Genomic DNA, 14,816 nt, shown 5'->3' on the forward strand with positions numbered 1-14,816 from the left:
CATGCCTGAAGTGGCTAGGCAGGGGGGCAGTCGTGGGCTTGGTGTACCCAGGCAGTGGGGAGCTGAGCGCTGCAGACCTGTCCTGCCTCCCTTTTCATGGGGTTCAGAAGAGCCCACATACAAGCAATCTGCTTCAAAGTTGCTTGCATTTATTCATCCCCCCCCAAAAAAAAACCCAACCAAACAAACAAAAAACCCACACACTAGAATAAGAAAGAAAACCTCCACACAACTCAGTTACAATGGCATCTCAATGCCCAACCCAGCTGCTTCACTGCTTGCTTTCAAAGCCATGTTCATGGATACCAAGATTTGCGACACTGACACATTCGTGGGCCTGAGTTGCTTTCCAGGATGTCTTGACGTGAGACTCCCTGTGCTGAAGATGTTGTGTATCCTTTATGGGCACAAACAGGTGATTTGCTGGGTTGGTCTCATTACATTTCCTTTCAAAAAGCATCCACCACTGTCTGCCCTGTGGTTTGGAAAGGGGTTAATACTTTCCCTTCCTAAATCTCAACTTGCCAGTACATTTCCCGTGTGCTGCAATTATTAAATGACACTTCACAACTTCATCGCTTCTTCTGCTACATCTGCTTGCTGCTCCCATGTGCAACCTCGCTCACATCCCAAACATCTAAATGCATTGTTTCCTCTGTTTCTCCTGCCAGCATGGAAAGAAGCCATCCCTGAAGCAGGATTGCCTTTCAGCTGGCAGCAAACGAGTGATTGGCATTGGACATTGCTGCTGAGACTCTGGCAGGCCATTTAGCAGAGAACCTTGGCTAATGAATGTCATCCACACCTAGCAGATGTGCCACTGGCTGCCATGCCAGATTTTTGACATAATACAGTGCTGCTGGACACGATAGTGCTTGGGAAAAGCCACCGAGTAACTTGTGCCTTCAACGCAGCATTCAATCTCACTCACAGGTCTGAGAGAGACAAACAAAACCTGTGTGAGGGGGGGTAGCGCATCTCACCGGTGTTTTTAATGCGCACATAAATTCTATTTGGGATGGTTTCCTTCACATGCCAGAGGACCTAAAAAGAACCAAAACAAAGCAACAACAAAAACAAAATAAAACCCACACAGCACCCTTTTTCCTGTTTGAGGCCCGGCCCCAGCTGGTCCCTGCGGCCCCCCCGGCCCCGCACCTCGCCCTCCCCGCCGGGGCGGGGGGCTGGGCCGGGCGCGGCTGACAGCGCTGCCGGGCGGGGGGCGCCGTCCCCCCGCGGGGCCGGCCCTGCCGCAGGAAGGTGCCTGGGGTGTGAATGTCGCCGCCGGCAGCAGCTCCGGCTTCGTCTTTCCTCTCCTGCCCTCCATCGGCAGCACGCTCCCTGCACAGCGGCTGCCCTTGCGGAGAAAAGCCGGGGGGGTCCGGGCCGCCCCGAAACTCCTCCGAACTCCCGGGAGCTCCCCCAAAGCCCCCCCGCCGCAGCAGCGCCGGGGGACGGGGCCGCCTGCCTGCCCCGCGTCTGCCGCCTAATCCCGGGCGTAATCCCGGAAAGCGGCATTATAGCGGCGGCTAATCCCGACCCGCCGCCGCACCGTGTGCGGGTCCGCGTGCGGGGGTCCGTGTGCAGGAGTCCGTGTGCGGGTCCCTGTGCGCGGGTCCCTGTGCGCGGATGCGTGCGCGGGTCCGTGTGCGGGGGTCCGTGTGCAGGAGTCCCGTCGGTCTCGGGGGTGATGTCCCGGCGCAAGGCGGGGGGCGAGGCCACCGGCGCGATGCGGTGGGGATTTTCGGCCAAACGCTTTGCTCTTACGGCACCAGATAATTCGGTCATTAACCCTCTAATTACCCGGCGGTGGGTGCGGGAAGGGGCGGGGGGCCACGCTCCGCCTGGTCTGGGCAATGCTGCCCCAGCCGGGGCTTGTGCTCCTCCCGCCCCCCGGCCAAGTCACCCGCCCCTGGCTCGCTCCTGCGGCTTCGCTCAGGACGGTCGTCCTGGTCCCGCACCACCACCACCCCCGCCCCCCGCGTTAACTATAACCTGCACCGCTGCTTTTATTTCTGTAGCCAAGGCAGCGGCGCGGAGTGGGGCGCGGCGAGTTCCGAGCCCCGGAGGAGAGGTACCCCCCAAACACCCCTCGAGGGGCAGGCCCTGCCCCCCGCCCTTGCCGGGCATCCTTTGGGGATGGCCCTTCACAACGTTTAGCCCCGAGGGGCGGGGGGCGAGGTGTGAGTGCGTATGCGTCGATATCGGTCGCTTTCTTCCAGCCGGCTGAAAGTCAAGTTCAGCGGAGCTGGGCTGGGCGGGCTGGGATGCTTTCACGGAGGGACGGGGTGGAGGGGGGTTCGACAGCGGGGAAATCGTAACAAAATAAGAAATGCTGTGGCTGCATGAGATCGGGTGCCGATGCACGGGTGTAATGCAGATCACTTGGCCGCTCTTCCCCGTTTTTTCCTTGGCCTCTTTATCTTTCAATTGAAAACCAATTAAAGGTTTCTATAAATCTGTTCGCATCCCTTTTACGTGGGGCCCTCTGATGCCTGCTGTATTGCCCTTTAGATGCCTCTTCCTTTTTTTGTTTTACAATTGTTGTATCAATATAATGCTTCCTTTCTTTCTCTGTCTCTATAGATACAGATATACAAGGCAAACTAAAGGTTTTGACTGCTATTCATTGCCTCCTCATTTGTCCCTGAGCCGTAACAGTGGTGCCCTTTCTCTTCTGGCTGCTTTTCCCTGCTTCTGGAGCAGCAGTTATGGGAGAAGCAGATGGCTACTGATTGGGTGAGCTTTGTGGCTTTAATACTGAATACTTTATGGAAAAGGACTTTATCATGCTTGGTTGGTCAGAGGAACAACGGGATGAGATTTATGACTAGGGAAAATAAATCTTTTTAAGTTTCAGGCTCCTTCACACACCCCAAGTCAAGTTGCTGTAGCAGAGCAGGAGCTGAAATCCTCTGCATCTTTCTTTTTTTCCTCCCTCCCTCCCCCTCTGTCTGCCTGTCCCTTTCACTGCTTTCCCCACCCCCTCCCCACCAGGGTTTAGCAAACCTCTGCAAACTTTAGGGACTGTCACTCAGGGGAGCAGCAGAGGCCTTCACAGCCCTGCAGGCTGCCCAGGGAGGGAAAAAAACATCCCCAGATGTGGATCATCCACCCGACAGGAACATGCTGGGCAGTCAGCTCTGGCCAAGGCTTGTCTATGTGTAACCCAGAAAGCAGGTCCCAGTGGTGAGGTTTTAGGGACACAAATGTCACCCAGGCCACATGGTCAGCAGGGGAACACCAGGGTTGGGCTGCCCACCACACGCTGCAGACCCTGGATCTCCTGAAGGAGAGGGAGTCCAGTGCTGCCCCACCATGCTGGGCAGCCCCTGGGCCAGGGGCTGTAGGAGCATCCCTCACAGGGAGCAGTCTCTGTGCTGTCCCCCAGTCACCCCTACAGAGGCTCAGGCTTTGCCACCAGCTCCAGCGCTGCCAATCATCTCTTGGTTTCTGTGTGGTCCCATGCCAAAGCTTGATGGCAACCAAGAGCCACGCAGTGGGGTGAGCTCCGGCCCCAGCACGAAACACTGGTGGTGGCATACGGGGACAGAAAGGCTTGAGGGCATACATGAAGCAGAAGTAGATTTCAGTCCTTCTCCCCTTACATTTCTCCCCCTTTTCGGTCCCACATAGCCCGTAACATCCTCCATGAGGCTGTTAAACATTTTAAGGAAGCTAAAGCTTGGTGAAGGTTTTCCACGTTTTAAACCTTGGTGCTACTATCATGACAAGTAAGGAGGAGAAACAGAAAGCCATGGTTGAGAGAAATAATTTTGAGAAAAAAGTTGGAAGTGATTTGGGGCTATATATTAGCCATTTAACCAACTGCCCCATATTACATTCAGCGATCTGTTTTCTGCTCAGTTACAAAAAAAAATCTGTGACCCTTTGGTGAATATACAAATTAATATTTCTAACTAGTTTCTGCTCAGAAAGAAGTACAGGGCAAGTTCAAGCACCATCAAGGGCTGAAGAAATAGCCAAGGTGCTTATGGCGTCTCTGAGTCATGATGAGAACAGGTGGGGAAGGGACAATGAGTCCCACTGTGGCTGTCTGGGGCTCCTGGAAGAGCAGGAACGTTTGCTCCTACTTGGAGTGAACCACAGCCAAAGCTGGTGTCTGGCAAAAAGGGCTTCATGGTTTTGTCGCATGGCAGCAACTTGACCTGGACGTCCCAGGTGCTGCTGCAAGCATCAGTGAGATGCATCTGAAGGGTCGACAGAAATAGGAAGGGACAGCGAGCATGGGCTTGTTCGGGAGCTGAGCTGCAAACAAGATAGGGCAGACATTGCCAGTGTGCCTCAGCCCTGGCAAGGGCGTGGTGGTGGGGAAATGTCCGTCTGGTTGCCCGGCTGAGGAGTCCCAGAAGGATCTCATGCCTACGCAGAAGCATTACTAACAGTGAGAGAAATACTGCTTCTCCATGCTCCTGTTTGCTGGTCTGCAGCATGGCAGTGATGCTGCTGATGCCCCAGTACAAGACTTCCTGTGGACTGGCGCCATCCACAAGCCTGGTAACAGCTAAATGCAGAAATGATGATTTGTCATTCAGCTGAGGCCCCCATTTATTTCCACTACAGAGGCCTAGCTGCCGTGTTTGTCTCAGGGGAAGAGAACTATTCTGCCTGCATTTCTTCAGGCACCAGGAAAGCTTGTGGCTCCGCATTTCGTTTTTTGAGTTGCTTTTCTGCTCCACCTCGTGCGCTCCCCCTGAGAACTGCAGGCCAGCCCTGCCTCTGACAGCAGAGGGCAGAGAGGGCAGCAAGGCAGCTTTGGGCATCCCTTCATCCCTCCTCCCTGTGGTCCCCTGGCACTGCCTGAAAGATCATGGCTGGGCTCCTGCACCTCTGGGAACTTGCGTATTTTCTCAGCATTATTTTTTTTTCACTTTACAGTAGTCGCCTGTGAGCTGACTCTGGCCTGCGTATGTGTCTCCTCAAAGGAGCAACCATACATCCACAGGCCTGGCACAGGTCACAACTTTGAGGCAGCGTTTCCCAAGGATGCAGGAATGTTTCTGAACACAAGCTGTGCAGCCTCACCTGGCCCCTTTTCCCTTTGCCTTCCCGGGTGAAATCTGGTGAGGAAAGAGAAGGCTTCTCCAGTGAAGCCAGAAGGGTGCCCTGACATCCTCAGAGAGACCGCTCCTCTGTCCTTTGCAGCCATCCCCATGGTAACTCACCACGGGCAGAAAACTGGCACTTCCCGCCGAGAGGTTAAGCGATAACGGCAGCCGAGCATCGCCGGCCCCTTGGCCCCCGCAGCCGCCCTGCCTCCCCAGCGGGGTCCCGGCCGGGGAGCAGCAGAGCTCCGGCCGCCCCCCCGGGGCTGGACACCCGTCGGCCCCGCGTGTCCGTGGGACGCCGGCTTACCCGCCCGGCCGCCTCCAAGCCCAAGTCCCGGTCCCGCCGCGGCCGCTGCCGGGGACTCCCCTTCCCCGGGAGCCCCTTCTCACCGGGCCAGTGCCGTCGCGGGAGGCCTGCGCCGGCGCCAGGTGCTGCGGAGCCGGGGCGGCGCTTTTGGGGGGCTGGAAGCAAGCGAGGAGGCAGCTGGCGGCTCCGTGTGAAGATGGCTTGGAGCTCCTTAGCCCGGGTCGCCCTTGGCTGTCCGCGGGAGATGTTCTGAAAGGATAAACGCATACACTGTGCCTCCGTGTGCCGCGACGTTCTGTGCGTGGTTTGCGGGAGGCGGCAGGTACCGTTCACTCGGTCCCGCAGGCGGACACACACCGGCGGGATGCGCGGGGCCTGGCCGGGATGCGGCCGGGGGCAGCCGCTCTCTCCCCGGTTAGGGCCGGGCCCCTCGCCCCGCCCGGGGCCTCGGCCCGCAGCGGGGCGGCAGCTGGATCGGGGCCGGGCGCACCTTCACCGTCCACCCCCACATCTCAAAAACAACAACAACAAAAAAAATCCTGGTGCGGCTTTTTGGTGAGCCCGGGGCAGCGGCCGCCTCCCAGCCCCGCGGCCCGTGATGCCGGCCGCTGGCACGGCGGGCTGCCCAGGCACCGGCACCGGCCTCTCGCAGGGAGCGGGGGCAGCTGGGGTCTGCGGCGGGCGCGCCCCGGCCGCGGCGCCTGGAAGCATCAACTTACACGGAAAGAGCCCGCGTACACAAAGTGCTGTTCCGCGGGGCTGGGGCGACGCTGTTGCCTGGGATTCACTTTTACCGTAGCATCCGAGGCTGAATAAATGCCCATAAATGCTGCTACGGTCCTTTTTAGTATCGGGGAATTTCGGTAGCTGAGATAATGTCGAAGCAATTTCGAGATAGTTTATGTACCGTGGTGTCCCTTAAAATTCTCGCGAATAAAAATAACGCGTAGGTTTTCTTTCCCCTCTACTAATGCCAGTCATTCGGACAATTTATATCACACAGCGAGAACTGCAGCACTTAAAAAGAAAAAAAAAAAGAGGAGAAAGAAAAAAAAAACCAGGAAAAGGGAAAAGGGGAGGGGGTGAACCCCTCTGAAGCAGGAATTGAGATCCAAATTTTTACAGCCTCACATATTTTTAATGTTATGACAATCTCCGCTGTCTTTTGTCGAATTAATAAGATAAATGTTGAAAGCATATTATATGCAGCCTTTAATCCTAATGCAAGGAAAATCGTAATTACGTAGAGGATAAGTGAATTTGAAAGCCAAACATCAGCCCACTCTCTGATTGCAAACAACGCTGCGTTCGCCTCTGGAAAACGCTTTGTCTCTTCTTTTGTTTAGTTTAGGAGGCTTTAAATTCTATTTTTATTTTATTTTTTTTAATCTGTTTTGTGTCTGAAATGACGGCGATGAGGGAGGAACCGGTAAACACTTTCCCATGCGGTAAAAACCTTATTTTGGCACAGAGCATCTGCGGATGCTTTTGCTCACCAAATGTGCGCGCGTGTCCGTCAATACATGAGCCCTGCGCGTGCGGGGGTGCGAGCCCTCGCGCTGCCCCGCGCCCCGGCAACGGCGAGGGCTGCGGCGGGCGGCGGGCGCCCTGCCGGGGCCGCCCCGTCGGCAGCGCTCTCCGCTCCGCAGCGCGCGAGGATCCCGGCCGGGAAGGGGACCCCCGAGACTGTCCGTTCGCACGTCGGGCCTCCGCCGAGCGCCTTCTCCGCCTCGGCCGCCAGCATCCCGAAAGGGCCGGGTCCGCGGAGCGAGACGGGCGTTCAGTCCCCCTCTCCGCACGGGCACCCCTGCCTGCCTTTGCCCTGCCGAGGAGGCATGTTATTCGCGGGTCTGAGGGTTCCCCCCTGCCCGGCAGGTGAGAGGGCAGAGCGGGAAGGCGGCCGCCGGGATGCCGGCGCCGGGCGGAGCGGCCGTCGGGCCCCCCGCCTCCCCCTCCCGCACACCCTGCCAGGCCGGCCCGGGGCGGCGGCCCCCCCGACCCGCAGTCTGCCGCGGGAAAGGGCCGGTGCGCGGGGGGTGGGGGTGGGGATGTGCCCCGTGTCCGCCCCCCCCCCCCCCCCGCAGGTACCCTGTGGCTGCGGGGCCAGGTGAGGGGCGGGCGGGTGGGCAGGCAGCGAGCGGGCAGCCCCCGAAGGGGTTAAAGGGAGGGGACGTGGGCTGTCACGCGTCATTGGGCAGATTATGTGCAGCAAACAAAAAGTGTGTGTCTGTGTGCCAGTCACTCACTGCATCGGGTCCATCTGCACCACTCGCCTCCCCGGCCGCCTCACCGCCTCGCTTGCCCGCTCCCCGCCGCCGCCCGCGCCCCGGCCCCCGGCCCGCCGCCTCCCCGGCCATGGAGCGGCACTGATACAATAGCGCCGGGGGCAGCGGAGGCAGGAGCCCGTCTTTGTGCCACTTGTCGGGGCGAGGATTCTATTCCCACACTCCCTGGTGAGTACCCGCGGAGGGGCCCCGCCATCCCCCCCCCGAGCCTCTGCCGCCGGGCCCAGCGGCTGGCCGGGGGGAGCCAAGCCGAGCCGAGCCGAGCCGAGCGGAGCCGCGCCGCGCCGCGTTGCGCCGGCGGGGTAGCCCCGGAGGAGGGAACAATGCCGGGAGATGGCCGTGCGGGGGGTCGGGGCGCGGCGGCCCTGCCCGGGATGCGGTGCCCGGCGGCGGAGGCTCCGGGAGCGGCCCCGGCGCCGCCCGGCCCGGACAAAGGGCGGCCGGGGGGGAGGCAGCGCCGGGGGACAGGGGTGGGGGGACCCGAGCAGACGGGAAGGTGCGGGGCCGTGGGGAGCCGTGCGGGGTCCGGCGAGGGCGGGTGGAAAGTTTGGCGGGGGCCGCTCGCTGCCGTTTGTTTCGTTTGGCGAAATAATCCCTTCGGGGATGGGATGCGCCGGGCAGCACCGTAACGAGGAGGGCGGCGGGGAGGCAGCGAAAGCGCCCTCTCCGCGGCCCGCGTTCCCGGGGGGGAGCCCGGGACCCCACGCCGCCCACGCCGCCGCTCCGGAGGGCGAAGTTGCTGGGGGCCGCCGGCGACCCGGCTGTCTCCCGAAAGCGGCGGGGAAAGGCGGCTCGGCGGGGCCGTGCCCGGTGCGACCGGCTTCGGGTGTAAATAGGCGTACGCAGAGAAACAGATTTATTCCCGAGCTAACCCAAAATGAATGATTTCGATTCCAGATGGGGTGGGGGGAAGGCAGCCTCACGCTAACCGGGTAGGCAGGGGCGCGGGCAGCCGCAGCCCGGCGCGGAGCTCCTTCCCGGCCTCGGCAGCGGGGGCGCGGCGGGAGGCACCGGCAGCCGGGGGCCGCCGTCCCGCTGCCTGCGCCCGCCCGCCTCGCCTCCGCCTGCATCCGTCCCCTCGCAGGGCACGGGAGCCGAGGCTCACCCTCCTCCATAAATAAGCGTGTCGAGGTAAAAATAATTACCTCTGCTTGCTGCTTTTAATTAAAGTCTCGGAGGGAAAGTGCTGGATTATGGTAATGAGCAGACATACGTTCCCTCTTGTCGAGCGGAGCGAGAGGTGAGCTGACATGCAATCAGCGACAATGACAAGCCACTTGAAACCCATTCGCTCTGCTCCTCTGTCACTGCCCGGAGACGGCCCCGCTCCTCTCTTGCAGGGGCGGGGTGGGGGTGGGGGGACGGGACACCGGCCGGGAAGGGGGGCCCGCACGCTGCTGGCCCCTTTTTGCCCGGCTGCTGCCCGTGGCAGGATTCGGCCCGGGGTTCTCCCCCCAGCGCCTGCCCGTCGCTGCCCGTCGCCGGCGCCCGTCGCGCTCGCTGATAAACCATCGCGGCAGCTTCCCCGCACCTCGCCTCCGCTCGCGGAGCTCCTCGCCGCCTTTATTATTTTTTCTTCCAGATCGGTGAAAGTGCTCACCTGCCGCTTTTTTTATTATTATTATTATTATTTTGTTAATTATACAATCTTTTATATTTTGTTTTGTTTTCCCCGGCGGGTCGCAGCCGCACCTCCTCGCAGCCCTGCGGCAGGGCCCCACCGCGCTGTAACGTCTCCGCTCTGCCCCTCTCTCCGCCCGCAGGCATGGAGGACGCCGGCGTCCAGAGGGGAATATGGGACGGGGACGCCAAGACGGTCCAGCAGTGCTTGACTGACATTTTCACCAGCGTTTACACCACCTGCGACATTCCAGAAAATGCCATTTTCGGCCCCTGCGTCCTGAGCCACACATCCCTGTACGACAGCATTGCCTTCATCGCCCTCAAGTCCACCGACAAGCGCACCGTCCCCTACATATTCCGGGTAAGAGCCGCTCGCCCCGCGGCCGGGGAACTTGCCCGCCGCCGCCGGTCGCCCCGATGGCCACTGCCCGATGCTTTCCCCCACCGCTGGCGATGTCAGAGCCGCTCTCCTGCCGCCGCTGCCGGGGCTGCCCGGCCCCACCCCGTCGGTCAGTCGGTCGGTCGGTCCGTCCGTCCGTCTGTCCGTCCGTGCGCGGTTATTAACGCGGGGTTTGCAGGTGGACACGTCGGCAGCCAACGGCTCGTCGGAGGGGCTGATGTGGCTGCGGCTGGTGCAGTCAGCGCGGGAGCGGGAGGAGCAGAACCTGGAGGCCTACATCAAGAGCGGGCAGCTCTTCTACCGCTCGCTGCGCCGCATCGCCAAGGACGAGGAGCTGCTGGTGTGGTACGGCAAGGAGCTGACGGAGCTGCTGCTGCTCAGCCCCGCCCGGGCCCCCGCCCGCAGCAATGGTGGGTGTCCCGCGCGGCCGCGCCGCGACCCCCTTCCTGCGGCCGCGGGTGACCGGGGGCCGCCGTGGAGGGGGGAGGCTGGGCGAGGATCCGCACCCGGGGTGGCTGTAGGGAGGCGGCCGGCGTCGGGAACCCCCGCCCCCCTTCCCCTTGCTCCCCGGGGGACGCCCCGTCGCCGGCCGCGGCTGACGGTGCCTCCGTCTCTGTGTGTCCCGTCCCGCCTGTGCGTGTGCCCGGCCGCAGGGTCGCCGCCCTTCGCCTGCCCCGAGTGCAGCCAGCGCTTCCAGTTCGAGCTGCCCTTCGCCGCGCACCTCCGGTTCCGCTGCCCTAAGAGGCTGCACGGCCCCGACACCGGTCCCGCCGCCGAGGCCCCCGTCGGCAAAGACGGCGCCGGCAAGGAGCAGGAGGCCGGCAAGTACTGCAAGGCCGGCGGGCCGCTCCACCACCCCTTCCCCGGGGCCGACGGCGGCAGCCCCGCCGCCAGCACCAAGCCCTCCACGGACTTCCACAACCTAGCGCGGGAGCTGGAAAACTCCCGCAGCGGCCACGGCGGGTCGCCGGGGCGGACGGCGGCCCCCGAAGGCGGCCCCGAGGCGGCGGCCGGGAAAGCCAAGCGGCGGTACCCCGAAGAGGAGGAGCGGGGCGCCGGGGCGGCGGCGCGGGGCCGCTTCCCGACGGAGCGGCCGGGGCTGCCCTCGGCGCCCAAGGAGGAGCCGGTGTGCGCCCCGCAGCAGCAGTACCGGGCGACCGGCTCCTACTGCGGCTTGGAGGAAGGCGGCCGCCTCTTTGCGCCGCCCAGCCCGGAGACGGGGGAGGCCAAGCGCAGCGCCTTCGTGGAGGTGAAGAAGACGGCCCGCGGCCCCGAGCCCGACGGCGGCGGTGGCGGCCCCGAGGAGGGCCAGGAGCGCGCCTCCCCCGCCGCCCCGGGGGCTGCCGGCAGCGAGCCGGGGCTGTGCCCCCGCGGCGGCCCCGGGGGCCCGCTGGCCGCCCGCCTGGAGGGGGGGCAGCCCGGCTCGGGGCAGCGCCTTCACCACCGTGCCGCAGCTGGGGGGTGGCCCCGGCGGCGGGTCGGAGGAGCGCAAGAGCGCCTTCTCCCAGCCCGCCCGCTCCTTCCCCCACGTCCCGCCGCTAGTGTTGGGCCAGAAGCTGGGTGGGCTGGGCGAGCCCTGCCCCGACGGCACCGGCGCCCCCGCCCGCCTCTATGCCGCCGAGGCGCTGGCCGTCAAGCTGCCGGGCGGCGGGGAAGCGGCGGGCGGCGGCGGGGGGGGAGGCGGCGGCGGCGGCGGGGGGGGAGGCGGCGGCGGGGGGCTGCCCAAGCAGAGCCCCTTCCTCTACACCACCGCCTTCTGGCCCAAGAGCTCGGCGGCGGCGGCGGTGGCGGCGGCGGCGGCGGGGCCGCTGCAGCTGCAGCTGCCGTCGGCGCTGACGCTGCTGCCGCCGTCGTTCACCTCTTTGTGCCTGCCGGCCCAGAACTGGTGCGCCAAATGCAACGCATCCTTCCGCATGACCTCGGACCTGGTGTACCACATGCGTTCCCATCACAAGAAGGAGTACGCGCTGGAGCCCCTCGTCAAGCGGCGCCGCGAGGAGAAGCTCAAGTGCCCCATCTGCAACGAGTCCTTCCGCGAGCGCCACCACCTCTCCCGCCACATGACCTCGCACAACTAGCGGGGACCCCCCTCACCCCACCCCGGGGACCCCCCGCGGAGGGCAGCGGCCGCCCGACGCTTTCTTTCCTTTCTTTTCGATGCACGCATTTTCACTTTCCGGGGAGGGGCGGGGAGGGCAGCGGGGGTGAAGAGGAGGAGAAGAAGAAGAAGAAAAAGGAGGAGGAAGAAAAAAGGAAAAAAAAAAATAAAAGCACCGGGAAAAAAAGAAGAAAAAAAAAGCGCCAATGACTTAAAAAAATACATTTTTTAAAATGTCATATATTGCAACATATTGATGCATTTGTCATACGTTTCTACTTAAATTATTAAGCACTTATGGTTTAGATGTAATAATAATTATATGTCAGGGTAAATTTTTATTTTAGATATAAAGCTAAAGGCGGGGAGGTGCGCGGCGGGGGCGGCGGGCCGGGGTCCTGCATGCGCCGGGCGCCTCCCGCCCGCCCGGCCCCCGCCGCCCGTGCCCCTGTCACTGCAGAGTGTCACTTGGTGCCCGTGGAATGGAGTCTCGATAGTTCCGTGTTACCTTGCCTTTTTTCGGTTTGGGTTTGGTTCCCCCCCCTCCCCTCTCTCGAAAAGATTTATTAAACTTTATAGTTTATCTGGGTATGTTGGATGCTTTGACAATAAATGACTTTATTTTCTTCAAAGCACCTGGACGTTACTCGATGCCGGCGCGGCGGGCGGTGGGAGCGGAGCGGCGGCGTGAGCGGTGCCCCCGCCTGGGCCGGGCCGGGCTGCGGGGCCGGGGCGAGACTCAGCTGCCTCTCCTCTCCGTTCGCCTTCCCTTCCCTCCCTCCTTCCCTCGGCCTCTTACAGCCGTCCGGTCTTCCGTCTGTTCATCCTTGGGTTTGCCCCGCATTTTACTCACCTTTTGTTTCTCTTTCTTTCATCCTGTTCTTCCCTTTATTTCGTCTTCCTTTCTCATTTTTTGCTTTATTTCATTTTTTCCTTTTGCCTTTCTTTTTCTTTCTTTCTCTTTCTGTCTCTTCCTTTCCTCTCTCCAGTTCTCCTTTTCCGTTTCCCTTTCCTTTTTTTTTTTCCTTTTCCCTTTCTTTTCCTTTTCCTTTTTTCTTTTCCTTTTTCCTTTTTTCTTTTCTTTTTTCCTTTTTTCTTTTCTTTTCCTTGTCCTTTTCCTTCCCAGCCCTCTTGTCGGGCTTCCACTTTCCTCTATGCCACCCACCCATCTCACCTCTGCCAGGAGCCTTTATTGCCCCCCACCCTTACCAGGGCTGTGCATGGTTCCCAGCTTGCAGGGTGAGGGGAGCCTGGGCCCTGGCTGTGGGCAGAGCTCCCAGGAGTTGCACAGGGCCTGGGGTGACAGGACACAGAGGAGCCCCCAGTCTGGGGTGTCCTGAGACAGGGGGGCTGGTGGTGGGTCCCCTCTGCCCCAGTGCATTGTTGGGGTGATGGGCCCACAGCTAGGGACACATGGGAGGGCTCAGGAAAGGGGGATCCTCCCTGGACATGGCAGTGAACAGCCTGATCCTATGGGTACCACCTGCAGTGGGTGCATTTTGTGTCAGACCCACATATTTTTGGGTGCAAGGGAGAGCACTAGCTGATGCAGCAGCATGGTGATGTATTGAAAACTCATCTCCACGCGCAAGCTGGTGTAACTGGTGAGGGCTGGGTGTCACAGGGACAAGGCTGCACGTGGGTCGCCAGCAAGGAAAATATCTCAGGGCAGGAGGCATGCCAGGAGTCCAAGTCAGAGCTTGGGAGTCCCACAGTTTTGTGCAAATGTGGCACAGGGTGCCGCCGGCATCCACTGCCATCCATTTTGGAATTTGCCATGAAGAACCCCAACCTACTGCACAACCTTTACAGCTCGGGGTGAGTTAGCTGAAGCTTCAAATGGGACACACTTAAAAGCTCTGCATAGTTTGAGCTGCATTGTCTCTTCCTGCAGAGACCTGAGGCCGATCACCAGCACCGGCACTCCTGTACTTCAGAAGAGCACAAGCGGGTCACTGATAGGAAACTGGTATCAGAGTCCGGAGGTGCCCCCCGCCTCCCCGTACAGCTTCCCTGTGATGATGTCTGCCCCATCAGCACACTTGCCCTTGAAAGCCAAAATCTGCCTGGCCCCCAGGACGGTACAAATAACCCCCAAACCACACAAGGTGCTGAAACGTCACCCCCAGCCCCCAAACGCTGTTCATTGCGGTCAGGCACACGCGTGGCTACACCTGCCCGCAATTAATGGCGGGCTCGAGAGCCCTAATTACCCCCCAGGAGCGTTCCTTAGAGGCGGTAACGTCGCTGTGGCTCGGGAGGGCGTTCGGGGGGTGCCCCGGGCTGCCGTACCGGGCCCTTTGCCCGGCGACGCCGGGGGCGGGCGGGCATCGCCATCTAGCGGGGCCGCCGGCGGGCCGCGCTCGGCGGGGAGCGCGGGGGGAGCGGGGGGATGCCCGGGGGGAGCGCGGGGGTGCCCGGGGATGCCCGGGGGGAGCCCGGGGGTGCCCGGGGGATGCCCGGGGGGAGCCCGGGGGTCTCCGGAGGTTGCCCGGGGGATGCCCGGGTGTGCCCGGGGGGTGGCCGGCTGCCTGCCTGCGCTTCTCGGCGGTGCGCGGCTCCCCAGCCCCTCTGGCGGGGCAGCTCCGCTTCTCCAGCAGCCCCGGGGCCGCTCTCGGGGCTCGGTGCGTGCCCGGCACCCCGATAAAGAAGGTACAAACGGAGCTCTCCCCGCCTCCGCGCACTCTGATTTTTAGGTCCTCGTGCTGTTAAGAGCTGCAGCTTCATCTCCTCGGCCCCCTCGGCCTTGTCCACGGGTGAGTGTTGCAGGAGCTGGCTCACCGGGGCTCGGGCACCTCGGCACACACGGCATCTCTCAAATTAAAGCCAAGTACTTCATGGCCTCTCCCTGTTTCGCCCCGGCAGCACCCTGCTCTTCCACCCTTTCATTTTGACCCTGTCTGCAGGCACTGTGTTAAGCCCCAGGGCTTTGCTCTGGCGGTCTGTCTGGGCTAAGGGGTGCCTGCCTGCACCGTCAGCCCCTTAAAAATAATGCCACGTAGTAACGCACCTGTGGTGCAGCACGCACCCTGTG

General features: G+C 61.9%; 1 protein-coding gene across 1 annotated transcript; it reads left to right on the forward strand.

Moving 5' to 3' along the window:
• The first annotated feature begins 7,569 nt into the window (after positions 1-7,569).
• On the forward strand, positions 7,570-11,882 carry PRDM8 (PR/SET domain 8). The gene is given in 5 exon segments (XM_040586939.1): positions 7,570-7,829; positions 9,425-9,645; positions 9,863-10,094; positions 10,338-11,092; positions 11,094-11,882. Coding segments are annotated over 4 exon segments (1,875 nt in total). The 5' UTR covers positions 7,570-7,829; positions 9,425-9,426; the 3' UTR covers positions 11,763-11,882.
• Positions 11,883-14,816: the final 2,934 nt, after the last annotated feature.

The sequence above is a fragment of the Falco naumanni genome, chromosome 1 (genome assembly GCF_017639655.2).
Source record: "Falco naumanni isolate bFalNau1 chromosome 1, bFalNau1.pat, whole genome shotgun sequence".
In the NCBI taxonomy this organism is placed as follows: domain Eukaryota; kingdom Metazoa; phylum Chordata; class Aves; order Falconiformes; family Falconidae; genus Falco; species Falco naumanni.